Source organism: Micropterus dolomieu, linkage group LG14 (genome assembly GCF_021292245.1).
Source record: "Micropterus dolomieu isolate WLL.071019.BEF.003 ecotype Adirondacks linkage group LG14, ASM2129224v1, whole genome shotgun sequence".
NCBI lineage: Eukaryota > Metazoa > Chordata > Actinopteri > Centrarchiformes > Centrarchidae > Micropterus > Micropterus dolomieu.
This window is the reverse complement of record NC_060163.1, coordinates 9,890,901-9,903,728: the sequence shown is the minus strand read 5'-3', so window position 1 is coordinate 9,903,728 and position 12,828 is coordinate 9,890,901. Positions and strand designations below refer to the sequence as shown.

At 42.1% G+C, this 12,828-nt stretch overlaps 1 protein-coding gene and 1 long non-coding RNA gene across 5 annotated transcripts in view; one reads left to right on the top strand and one right to left on the bottom strand.

The window, feature by feature from the left end:
- The window catches only part of tecpr1a (tectonin beta-propeller repeat containing 1a), a 35,809-nt gene extending 24,548 nt beyond the window's left edge, over positions 1 to 11,261 (bottom strand). For 2 of the 4 annotated variants that reach the window (XM_046068318.1, XM_046068315.1), the window contains exons 1-12: positions 11,060 to 11,261; positions 9,172 to 9,411; positions 8,383 to 8,565; positions 8,152 to 8,274; positions 7,878 to 7,997; positions 7,167 to 7,341; positions 6,968 to 7,068; positions 4,361 to 4,462; positions 4,128 to 4,276; positions 3,150 to 3,745; positions 2,710 to 2,855; positions 2,396 to 2,551 (exon numbers count right to left, since the gene is read on the bottom strand). In XM_046068318.1, the coding sequence (XP_045924274.1) occupies positions 2,396 to 2,551; positions 2,710 to 2,855; positions 3,150 to 3,745; positions 4,128 to 4,276; positions 4,361 to 4,462; positions 6,968 to 7,068; positions 7,167 to 7,341; positions 7,878 to 7,997; positions 8,152 to 8,274; positions 8,383 to 8,565; positions 9,172 to 9,396 (2,076 nt within the window). In that variant the 5' untranslated portion in view covers positions 9,397 to 9,411; positions 11,060 to 11,261. Of the gene's footprint in view, positions 1 to 2,395; positions 2,552 to 2,709; positions 2,856 to 3,149; positions 3,746 to 4,127; positions 4,277 to 4,360; positions 4,463 to 6,967; positions 7,069 to 7,166; positions 7,342 to 7,877; positions 7,998 to 8,151; positions 8,275 to 8,382; positions 8,566 to 9,171; positions 9,412 to 9,625; positions 9,655 to 10,731; positions 10,750 to 11,059 lie in introns of those variants that run through there. The other 2 variants (XM_046068316.1, XM_046068317.1) reach the window with 2 other exon arrangements.
- Positions 8,113 to 11,392, top strand: LOC123982649. The gene is made up of 4 exons (XR_006828024.1): positions 8,113 to 8,712; positions 8,874 to 8,928; positions 9,185 to 9,432; positions 11,216 to 11,392. It is a non-coding gene; the product is annotated as an uncharacterized LOC123982649 (long non-coding RNA).
- The last annotated feature ends 1,436 nt before the right edge of the window (positions 11,393 to 12,828 follow it).

Here is a 12,828-nt window from a genome sequence, read left to right as displayed (position 1 = left end):
TGTGTTGTCGCATCTTTAATGAACAAAGTGTTTCAAAGTTTTGCGCATTCTTTCTGAGCCAAAGCCAACACCTGTCTGATTCCAACACCAACAATCTGGTCGATCACTTCAATCATATCTGCTTGTCGTCACTAAATATTACTGCTCCTCTAAAGGTTAGGCCTACGTCTAAAGCTAGTAAGCAACCCTGGATAAATGACAGCATTCGCAGCCTAAAAAGGGAATGCAGAAAAGCAGAGCGCAGATGGAAAAAATCCAGTCTCCAAGTCCATTACCTCAGTCTAAAGGATTTATTAATTAACTACAATAACATGGTTAAGGATGCGAGAACACACTATTTTTCTGAACTCATTACTACACATAAACACAATCCCAGGTTTCTGTTTAAGACGGTGGATCAGCTGGTAAACCCAACCCCTCCTTGTGCCTCAGCTGGAAGTAAGGATGACTGTGTATTGTTTTTATCTTATTTTACCAATAAGGTGGTGTCAATCAGAGCCTCTATTACCCCCGTGGACTCTTACTCAGAGGTCCCTCACCAGCAACAAGAGAGTTTTAACCAGTTTTATCCCATCGACTTGTCTGAGCTTTTAAAAACAGTATCACAAATGAGAGTGTCCTCCAGCTCACTTGATGTAATACCTACAAAGTTTTTACTGAAAGTAATAGATTCTGTTGGGCCCCATTTGATCTCTGTTTTCAACAGCTCCCTATCTACTGGTTGTGTCCCTGATTATTTTAAAACGGCTTGCGTGAACCCACTTTTAAAGAAACCTGGTTTAGATCCCTCCCTCCCACAAAATTTTAGACCAATTTCAAAACTGCCTTTTATTGCAAAGATTCTAGAAAGAATTGTGTCCAAACAGCTGCTCACTGTACTGGAAAATAACAAAATATTTGAAAGTTTCAGTCTGGTTTTAGGAAGTACCACAGCACTGAGACTGCCCTGCTTAAAGTCACCAATGACCTTTTAATGTCTGCTGATGAAGGTATGGGCTCAGTCCTGGTACTCCTGGACCTTAGCGCTGCTTTTGACACCATTGATCACAACATCATGTTAGACAGACTGAGGCACTGGGTGGGGATCTCTGGTACTGCCCTAGAATGGTTTTCATCCTACCTCTCAAATAGGAAGTTTTGCGTGTCTGTAAACAACTATGTCTCCTCGTTCTGTCCAGTTAAATATGGTGTGCCTCAGGGGTCGGTCTTAGGACCCATTTTGTTTTCCTTGTATCTGCTTCCCCTTGGACATATTATCCATAAACATGGTATTTCTTTTCATATTTATGCTGATGACACACAAATATACTTGCCCGTCAGATCCACAGACCCTGGAATACTGAGTTCACTTAACAACTGCCTTTGTGAAGTTAAAAAATGGATGTCAAATAATTTCCTCCAGCTGAACTCAGACAAAACAGAAATCCTGGTCATCGGGTCTCAGCAGATGGCAAATCAAATACACCACAAAGCTTGTTCAATCATGTTTTTATCAACTTAGAAATATAGCTAAAATTCGATCTATGTTAACTTTTAAGGACACCGAGACCATTTTAAACGCCTTTATCTCATCACGCCTGGATTATTGCAACAGCCTTTTCACCTGTTTAACCCAAAAATCTATTGATCGACTCCAGACTGTCCAGAACTCAGCTGCCAGGCTTTTAACCAGAACAAAGAAATATGACCAAATTACTCCTATTTTAGCTTCATTACACTGGCTCCCAGTATGTTTTAGAATTGACTTTAAAATTCTATTGATTACTTTTAAAGCTCTTCATGGCCTCTCACCTTGTTATATTTCTGACCTTTTAGTCCCATACGCACCAGCACACACCTTGAGATCCTCGGGCAGAGGTCTGTTGTCTGTTCCAGAGTCTCGACTGAAAACTAAAGGGGACAGAGCGTTTGCTGTCAGGGCCCCGAGGCTCTGGAACAGCCTGCCCGAGGAAATCAGGTCGGCTGAGTCAGTGAACTCTTTTAAGTCCCTTCTTAAAACATACTTTTATAGGAGAGCCTTTCCCGATCTTATTTGACTTTATTTTATCCCTTTTATTTTATTGTATTTTACTAATTTTATATTTATCTCTATTTTAGTCTTTTCAATGTTTTCATGCTTTTATCTTGTATTGTTTTTTGTATTATTGTCTCTTGGGTATTATTGTCTTTACACTTGTTAAAGCACTTTGTAACTTGTTTTTGAAAAGTGCTCTACAAATAAGGATTATATTATAACAGTACTGATTCATTTGAATGAAAGAGAATATTGTGATAATCTGACTGTGACACGGGTTTATCACAACCACTTCCCTCAAGAAGGCACAAATTGGATTGACACGTGTAATCCACACAGTATCAACCTGAACACACACACACACACACACACACACCTCACCTTCTTCTCCTCATAAAAATTGTAATAGATGAAAAGGATGCCATCCTTGTTGCCCTCTGGTCCTGAGAACTGCTCCAGAGCAAACTGAACATCTATCCACTTGTGTGGCTTCCAGTCTCTCCACCACTGCATGGTTCCCTTCTTCACCCACACAGACTGCATTGTAGGTAAATGTTCAGGCAGACGAGTGAATTCATTAATGATAAATACAAGAGGGAAATAAAACAGATAAAAACCCAGACTGAAATAAGTAGAAAGGTATATCCTGAAGATCAAGTACAAAGGCTTCTGCTGTTTCCGTATACTGCATTTACCTGTTCTATTGCTTGTTCATAATGCCTGAAATTATCCATCTCTCTTTTGGTCCGCTCACTGAGCTGCTCAAAGATTTGTTTCCGCCAGGCTGCTGTCTGAGCTGGGGTGACAGACAGACTCATGGACTGGACTGACTGAACCAAAGCTGGGAAGGACAGAAAGCAAAAATCAAAAACTGAAAAAATAAAAGGAAACAAAATGAGTTCTCACCTTAACTGCACCAAAGGTTTAATCCTACTTTTGGAGCCAAGATGTCACATGAATATTCACTCTATTGTTTGTTCTGGGACTCAGATGCAATTTAATAATTATTTCATGCCACTTCATATATGGGTTGTAGTTGTTGGAGCTCTCTTTTACCTACAGAATGGCCTACATTCTTTGAAGTAGTGACCCAATGTTAAGCTGAAATACCAGATAGCTATTTAGTTTAACTCACATGTGTTCGAAGAACAGGTGAACCAGTTGAGCTGGGAGTGACTGTCCACAGAGCAGCCTCCTCCACTGACCCACGCCCACAATGGGTGCTCATCTGCTCCATACAGGTCCTCCATGGCCAGAGTGTATGTGGCCACTGACGACAAGCTGCAGGTGTCAGCTGTGTCCAGCACTGCTCCAGTCTGTCGGCCCTTCGCCTCTATCAGATCCACGTTACTCCACTGGAGGTCAGGAGGACCTCCAGACTGGCTGGGGAAAATATTTACACCAGCACAGGGGGCTTTGACTTCTTCTTCTGAGATGTTTTCCTCCTCCAGAACCGCTGGAACGACAGAGCCGCCCTCTCTTGAGGTCTTTCCTGGTTCTCTGTCAGAGACGAGTTCAGAGATGAAGCTGTCACTGGTGACTTTGGGGATGCGGGGTTTGGGGGTCTCAGTTGGTCGGTCAGAGTGGTCTGTGGGGCCATCAACAAAGGACTCTGGGGAGGTGGAGGTGATGAGGCAGCTGGCTTCATCTGTTGATCCTTTCTCTGTGTCTAATTCCACATCACTCACTGCTGACTGAGCACGCACCTCACCAGAGAAGAAGCATCCAGCACTGTGAAATGAAGGGAACGAAAGAAGAACTGAATTCGTTATGGTTTCCCAAGCAAATATATATATATATATATATATATATATATATATATATATATTAGTGAATTAAAACTACTTGAGGGGCGTGGGTAAAGCGAGAGCACTGGGGCAACTTCATCTGTGTAACTTGGTCCGCATTAATTTCCGCTTCAACAGTAGGGTAACTGAACATCATATCACTTCTGTAATCTTAACCATCGCTAACAATACAGTCAAGACGCATCGCATAACCTAAAATGTTGACTGAAATCTGTCTGTAGTCACATGTTTTTCTATGTGTGTGTGTGTGTGTGTGTGTGTGTGTGTGTGTGTGTGTGTGTGTGTATCCAATGAGCCCTCTCCACCTCTGCAGGCTGTTTGTGCTGGCACTGGAGTGGGATCGGTCTCCATCTCGGGGGACACTGATGGCCTTCCATGTTTTCCCACTCAGTTCACTAGAGGTCACACCTTGACGAAAGTACACCGCCCGATCCTCACTGCTGATAGCAAACACCTACACACAACGGCAACAGGTTGACTAGAGCTAATACCAAAATAACCAGCAGATGAAGGCACCTAATGTGTTCCTGGAATTCACCTGGTCGTTGAGTCCTACATTGATCATGATCATTTCTCCCACCATGTTGATCCAGCCGGAGCCACAGGGGTTGTGGGAATTCACGCCACGTCTGAACCACACCTAGCAAAGCAGGAGAGTGGGGAGAAAACGCTCTTTAGCATAACACACACCTGCTTGAACACTGTGGTTAACACCAGTTTCCCAGAGTAGTCTGTTCCTTTTTATCTAATGCAGTTTTCCTGTTTGGCATATTTGTGTCCTTGAAATGAATAAATTCTGACAGTCAACAATAGTTAAACATTATTAGCTACTGAATATTTATGACTACTGCATGGCTATTCCTGTACTTTAAGGATATTTTCCTTTATCTATAACCTGTAGGATGGAGAAATTGAAATGTTGGTGTATTAATCAACTTTTCTTTTAAAAGTTCAATTTTGAGTAGACAGATACACAGTTTAGTACTTTATAAATCCCAACAGGAAATTGCAGCATTACAGCAGTCACATCACACATGAAGATCAAAAACATAAATAAGAAAACAGAATAATGAAAACATAAATAACTGAAATCTTGACTAGAAACCGAACTAAAACCAAAAACTCAGACCATAATCTACAGTGAGGAAAATAAGTATTTGAACACCCTGCTATTTTGCAAGTTCTCCCACTCAGAAATCATGGAGGGGTCTGAAATTGTCATCGTAGGTGCATGTCCACTGTGAGAGACATAATCTAAAAAAAAAAAAATCCAGAAGTCACAATGTATGATTTTTTAACTATTTATTTGTATGATACAGCTGCAAATAAGTATTTGAACACCTGTCTATCAACTAGAATTCTGACTCTCAAAGACCTGTTAGTCTGCCTTCAAAATGTCCACCTCCACTCCATTTATTATCCTAAATTAGATGCACCTGTTTGAGGTCGTTAGCTGCATAAAGACACCTGTCCACCCCATACAATCAGTAAGAATCCAACTACTAACATGGCCAAGACCAAAGAGCTGTCCAAAGACACTAGAGACAAAATTGTACACCTCCACAAGGCTGGAAAGGGCTACGGGGAAAATGCCAAGCAGCTTGGTGAAAAAAGGTCCACTGTTGGAGCAATCATTAGAAAATGGAAGAAGCTAAACATGACTGTCAATCTCCCTCGGACTGGGGCTCCATGCAAGATCTCACCTCGTGGGGTCTCAATGATCCTAAGAAAGGTGAGAAATCAGCCCAGAACTACACGGGAGGAGCTGGTCAATGACCTGAAAAGAGCTGGGACCACCGTTTCCAAGGTTACTGTTGGTAATACACAAAGATGTCATGGTTTGAAATCACGCATGGCACGGAAGGTTCCCCTGCTTAAACCAGCACATGTCAAGGCCCGTCTTCAGTTTGCCAATGACCATTTGGATGATCCAGAGGAGTCATGGGAGAAAGTCATGTGGTCAGATGAGACCAAAATAGAAGTTTTTGGTCATAATTCCACTAACCGTGTTTGGAGGAAGAAGAATGATGAGTGGGATGAACACCATCCATGATTTCTAAGTGGGAGAACTTGCAAAATAGCAGGGTGTTCAAATACTTATTTTCCTCACTGTATCTAAATATACACAACGATGTGTGTGACAACATGACTGGCAGTATTCATTCTTGCTATGGCAACTGGCAGTGCTCGTAGAAGCAGCAGCCGGTAGCTCCTTCAAACTTTATTGCCAAAACATGTGTTACCTCTGACATAAATACAGTCCTTGCAAGATGGCCCAAACAACCGGACCATGGCGGATGCGATGATCGCTCAGAGGAGAGGAAAGAGAGTCAGGAGAGAAGACATGCTGGCCCAGCTTGGACTTAATTCTGCACATAAAGGTCCAGTCTGGACAAAATGGGACTCATATTGACCAAACAACAGTAGTCAGAGACTGCTGTGCCCACATCGTTGCAGAGACCTGCCCCATCAACACCCTGCAGCAAGCACTCAGCAGGTGGTCCATGTACCGAGCTGACAGCGTAAGACTCCGGAAGTGTGTTTAACACTGATGCTCGTTGCTCAAATACAGTCAGGACAGACTCTGTTAACATCTGGCTGTTGCTGTTTACATTCGCCCCGGATGCAAATTCTAAAATTGCACCGCGGAATGTTTGAGGTGTTTACGCGTATGTAGCCTATATATGTATATAAATAACTGCATTGTCTTATTTTATTTCTTACCATATTTTAATATAGGCCTACACTTACTTATGGTGTGTGTGTGTGTGTGTGTGTGTGTGTGGCACAGAGGAACTACACATTTCATTTTGTTATGCAGCCTTGTGCTATATTATGACTAATAAACTACCTTGAACCTTGTATTCAGTACATGGTTAGTGCAAGTCTAGCAGATACTGTATAGCATCTTGTCTTGTATTGATATTGCAAGGTGCTTCATTGGAACTGCATAGATGAGTGAATCTATATACACGCACAGTTATGTAAAGGTATGTAAAATATTGGAATGTATAATAATATGTAGGAAAAAAATACATTTAAGTATTGGATAATGGTAATAGAAATGTTCAAAAAAGTACTAAGTAAAAGTTTTTCTAATCATGCAATGTGTCTTTTTATAATGTTCATTACAGAATTCTCTTACTTTGTTGTCCTTGGTCAAAGCCCAAACAACGTTGATTCCCACGGCTACATGTGCGGCTCCCACATCAGGACTGGGAGAATCCACCTCTGCCCAGGAGGTACCTGACATGCAGAAAATATTCATACTCATGTCTCTAAGACAGACAATAAACATGATCACATATGATCCACATCCTTCTCCCACCAGTGAGCTGGCGTACCTTTGGGGCAGTCTCGGATGATGCCCTCTCTGACAATGAGCTGCCCCTCCCACAGCACTGCCCAGATCAGATCTGCCGGACCACAGCTGATCTGGACCACTTCCCCGGGGACAGGCACCTCCTCCCACAAAGAGCCCTCGGGATTGTGGTGACAGATTCCCTCTCTGAACCACACCTAGACGGAGAGGATACGACAATCAAGAGTGACAGCAGGACAGTAAGTGAGGAAAACAAAAACTACTCGCATGAAGAAATGCAAATACATTTTTTTTACATTTACATCATTTTTATCTGATGTGACAAGACTGAGTGTGTGATCTTGCTATGGGCACTAACAAGGTCAAAAAACAATAGACACAGAATCATATCCTTAGTATCTTACATATTAAACAATTAATTGCATTAGACACAGTTAATAAAAGTTCTATTTTACAAAGTAGGGCAGCTTTTATGAGCTGCATGATAGTAAAGGTTTAGTAGTACAAATTGCAAGATATGCTTACATAGTTATTTTGCCTCTATTAATTATGCTGTATAACTGTATATACATCATTGATTGATGATTATTGCTCTTTTACAGTGGCAAATACCAGAAAATGTGTCACAGTATGCATGAGCAGAAAGTTAGCAAGCTAATAAAGAGTTGTATAGTACATTGCCATGGATAACTAAGGCTAAGGTGTGTTGTATGCATGTATGTGTGAACTGTACCTTGCCTTGCAGGGACACAGCCCACAGTGACAGCCGGCCTCTGGGCTCCTCACTGATCTCCCAGCCTCCACAGCTGATGTCGCTGAAGGGATCTGGCAGAGGTGTCTGCTGAGGAGGGATCTGTCAGCACACACAGGAAGAGAGATGCAGATGAACAAACTGAAAGCTTTACACACACACACACACACACACACACACACACACACACACACACACACACACACACACACACACACACACACACACACACACACACACACAGTAAAACACCCACCTTAGCCCAGGTGTCCATGGCTTTGTACCTCCTGTAGCGGAGCCATCGCCTGCGACGGACACAGGAGTTCCACTTCTTGTCTTTGGTGTAGGTTGCGGGAAAGTCAATGGCATAGGTCCATCCCTGCAGATACAAACACCTCAAAATTTAAAACAAAGAAGGAATAAAAAAAATAAGAAGACAAAAACTGATGCTGAAGTAGAGCGAGCTAAACAATAACTGGACACTCACCCCCTTCTCTGTGGGCTCTCCCTCATAGTTTTCATCTGCGTACCAGTCGCCCTCCCACTCCCAGCTGCTGGAGGGCAGCCGGTAGTTGTCCAGAGGTTGGTGTTGCAGACCCGTAATATCACTCCACTGCCAGCGGTCACTGGGCAACAAACGCTCGGAGAAACCATCCACAGGATTCCACCGCTGGCAGACAGAGAGGTGGCATTTTAGAGCACACACAGGGTCAAGATGACAGAAAAAAATAAAAGTAGAAGTAACCTGTTTTCTGTCAAACCGCACTTTCATTGAGATGAACCCTGAAGAGGAAGTCACAAGAACAGCCACTACAAGGTACTGACCTAATGCACATAACCTGATGCAGCTGTGTGACAAGAACGTGATTGTCTAAAAAAGTTGGCAATCATTCAATCTAACATTTTTAGTTACCCATACAGTATAGTTTCACTGTGTCTGGTATTTTTCTTAAAAACTGGTCTAATTTGCTTGTTCAGGTGCACAGCAGACAGCATGCTGGAGCTGGCTACAGAGGAAGTGGGACACTGCTGTGTGAGGATGTTGCACTTACTCTTTCAGTCACTCAGTCACACATAACACTAGTCCAAGGGGAACTCCACATTTTCATTTTTACTTAACTTGCAGGAAATAAAAGATTTTGAAGAATATGAAAGCCTTTTTAACTATAAAAATACTATGGCTCCCTTTCTTTCAGTACTTTCAACCTTCACTCAAATAACCATCTTCTTTAAAAACAATATAACTAGAAGCAAACTCCTGATTGAAGAGACCCACTTGATTCTCGTAGGTCTCCTCCTGGTAGCGGACCGGCAGGTCAGAAGCGTGGACATTCACATAGATGTTGCTGTCACAGGCAATGCCCCAGCAGCACTGCTGAGCTGCCGTCACTCGCTTGAACTCCATCTGGGCGTCACGGCACTGCTCCCACTGTTGCCCCGCCGTGGACAGGCTGTAGACCCGCCCGTACACATCCACCGCCCATAGCAAGGAGACGGGCATGGTTGCACCGGGAACCTGCGGGACAGAAGGAAGGCAGTGGGTGAATTTAGATAATGTAGCTTTACAGTTCCAAATGGTTTTTCCCCCCTACAATGACAATGAATATTATCTGTATCCATTTGTCCCAGTATATCTCTGAAGATGATATCCACATCTTCCACTATTATTTATTGCTGCATTATTAGTATGTCAAATGAAATTATTTAAGATGTCATGTGAATCATCTTACTGTTTGTTATAATGAATCCAAAGGTGAGTCTGCGGGGTTGGAAATGACATATATAAATGACATACAAAGTAACATTGGTGAAGGAGGAAAAGAACACATTAAAAGCTTGGGAGATTCATTAATTAATGAAATAGAAAAATACATTGGTTTATGCTGTAGATTTCAGAGTGTGCATCAGCCGATGCAGATCATCTCAAAATGTCGTCAGATATCAGCCTGATTAATCTATCACTAGACAATTCCCACCTAGCCTAAGCATGTTCGCTCTCCCCGCCATGCTGCTGTCTTCCCTCAGGCTGTGAGCCTCCTAAATTCACCCACAGCATTGCGCCATGTAAAACAGTTCTATTGACTTTATGACTTGTTATTTATCCAGCCATCTACTGTATATAACACTTGTTTTTGTGAGTAGCATGAAATAACTACATTATCTCATTATACAACCCTGTGTTGCAAATGGATAAATACATCTCCTTTGTACCTTGTACCATTAATGATGGCTCTGTTTTATTCAAGTGTCCCAGTAAGCCAGCATCAGCAATGCCAGGACTCTAAAACCGAAGCAGCTTAGGGAAATTCAGTTATCCTTAATTTCATAATGTACACACGTGCTTCTGTGAAAAAAAGGCTACATGGTTTTTCGTTCAGCAACTTTAAAATGATACACATACACACAGCACAATATGTTTATTGTATCTGTGAGTTTGCATATAACTTGGGTATAAAGCGCAACAGGGATAAACATCTCCATCAATGCTAAAAACGCCTCTTAGATCACAACTGCAGGCCTACACATTAGTCGGGTCATGTGTTGAGGTGGCACTGATCCATGCTCACTGTTTACACCACGCTTGCTCCACCTTGCTGACCCATATTCTACATCTTGGACAAGGGCATCACAACATTTAAGCGTTTATGACAAATGTGAAATGACCGTAAATACAGTAAACAATGCAAAGGTTGCTAAAAGCCGGCTAAAACAACAACAGCGTAACAGCGGCACAGCGGCAGGGGATGGTGCTGCTAAAAAAAGGCGTATCCTCTGCCACTTACATTCAGCTCATATTGCCAATGATAATAATAAAAACAAATTAGATTTTACATGCCTACATACACCTCGGAAGAACCGTCACAACGACGCTACGGTCAAATATTTGTTTATGCGTGACGTTTGTTACTGTATGACAACAACAAGGTCTGCAGCTCCATGGTAACGTTAGCACTGTGCCAGCGACACGAGCTACAAAAATAGCCTTAATGGGTATAACTTACAGCAGGTGAATGACAGGAGAGTGACATGTAAGCTGTATTGCAACAAACAAACGTACAGTGCACACTAAAAACAGCTTCGGGCTTTAACTCTGCTTGCTTTTGGTGCAGGCTTACAGGCTAAGCCCTCTAGAAATAGCAAATTAACAGTTCAAAGACACCAACCTCGAGCTTCCTCTCATAAACCGTGCAGCAGCGGCGGCGCAGGCTGGTCACATCTGTTCATTCAGCAAGTGGAAATGAATGAACTGCTGTCTAAATCATTATGTGTCCGGGTACCCTCTGACATTTACATCATGATTTCTCTCCAACGTGAAACAGGAAGTGCTGCAGTTATTCCCATTGGCCGTTTCCTCGGCAGCGGGTGTTCGCGACTTTGACGCCCAGCAGGGGACGCTGCTGGCTCATGTTTCAGAGACGTGACGACTTCCAAAACTTCAATGACCCCAAATGAGAAGAGACTTCATTAAATCTAGGAGCTGCGTACTTCTTAATGCACTGATGTCAGTTTTATCATTTAACTTGACCCCAGTCAGGAGTTGAAATAGATCCATTCACTGTTTTTTAAAAATGTATTTTAGTTATTTAATCATTTATTTATTCATTTTTACTTTATTTTCCCCTTATGATTTTAAACTTTACTGTTACTAAGAATAAGTATAGTAAAAAATAAAATAAAACAAGAATAGACTTATGTTCAGCAGTGGAAAGTTTACATTCACTCAGGCAGGCCAACTGTATTTATGTGCCGTTATTAGGTACTTGTACTTTCCCTGAGTATTTTTCAATTTACATGATTTTATAGCCTACTCCACTACATTAGGGAAATACTGTTCTTTTTACTCCACCACATTTATCTGACAACTTTTGTATAGCTACTTTGATCTTTACAAACAAAACGTATGATCAGTTTATAAAATATGATGCATTCTTAGAATGCAACAAAGCTAACAACAGAGCTCCCGAAACTAGTAGCTAGTAGGTGATTTTTAATGTCCACATCCAGTAAAAGAATAGGCCTACACAAATATGCATTCAGCATAATAGCAGTTCATCTTTGTGCGGCAAATTGAGTGTTTATTTTATGTATTTTGACAAAACATAGCCACTGTACTCTATATCCTCTACAGGTTCTAACTCCTGCCCAGAAGGTGAACAACAGACCATGTGTGTGTTTTCAACTTTTTCAAGAATTTATTTCCAAAAACATCTGTGCTGTTTTAAACAGGAAACTGTTTAATCAATCTTCAACAGTCTGTTCATGAAAGGACAAACGTTAAATTAGATTTATTAAATGATTATGTCAAATATATTGTGTAACAAGCTTGCAGCCTTCGATACAGTCTCCCACTCCATTCTTCTCACTCACCTCTCCGAACTCATTGGTCTCACTGGTACTGTGTATTCCTGGTTTCAATCTTATCTCACCAACTGGCAACAATGCATCTGCTCTGAATTGGCACCAGTCTCACACGGCGTGCCTCAAGGATTGGTGCTTGGCCCGCTACTATTCAATATCTACATGCTGCCTCTTGGGATGATGATCCGGAAACATGGACTCCTCTTCCACTGCTACGCTGATGACATCAGCACTAAGTCATCTACTCACCTTCCACCAGTGCCGCTTATCAACTGCCTGAAAGACATCAAGAACTGGATGGACAGTAACCTTCTCAAACTCAACAAAGACAAAACAGAACTCATGGTGTTTGCCCCACAGTCACTTCTCAAATAGGTTGGTGATATCACACTGGATGTGGATGGCTGCTCAATCTCTGCATCCCCTCAAGTACTTTTACCATCTTAAGAACATCTCCAGACCTGCTAGCGGTCGCTAATTCCAGGCTCCGGACATTTGGTGACAGAGCCTTCTGTGTCGGTGCACCATCACCCTGGAACAAGCTTCCTCTTGCCATCTGCTCTGCCTCCTCTAT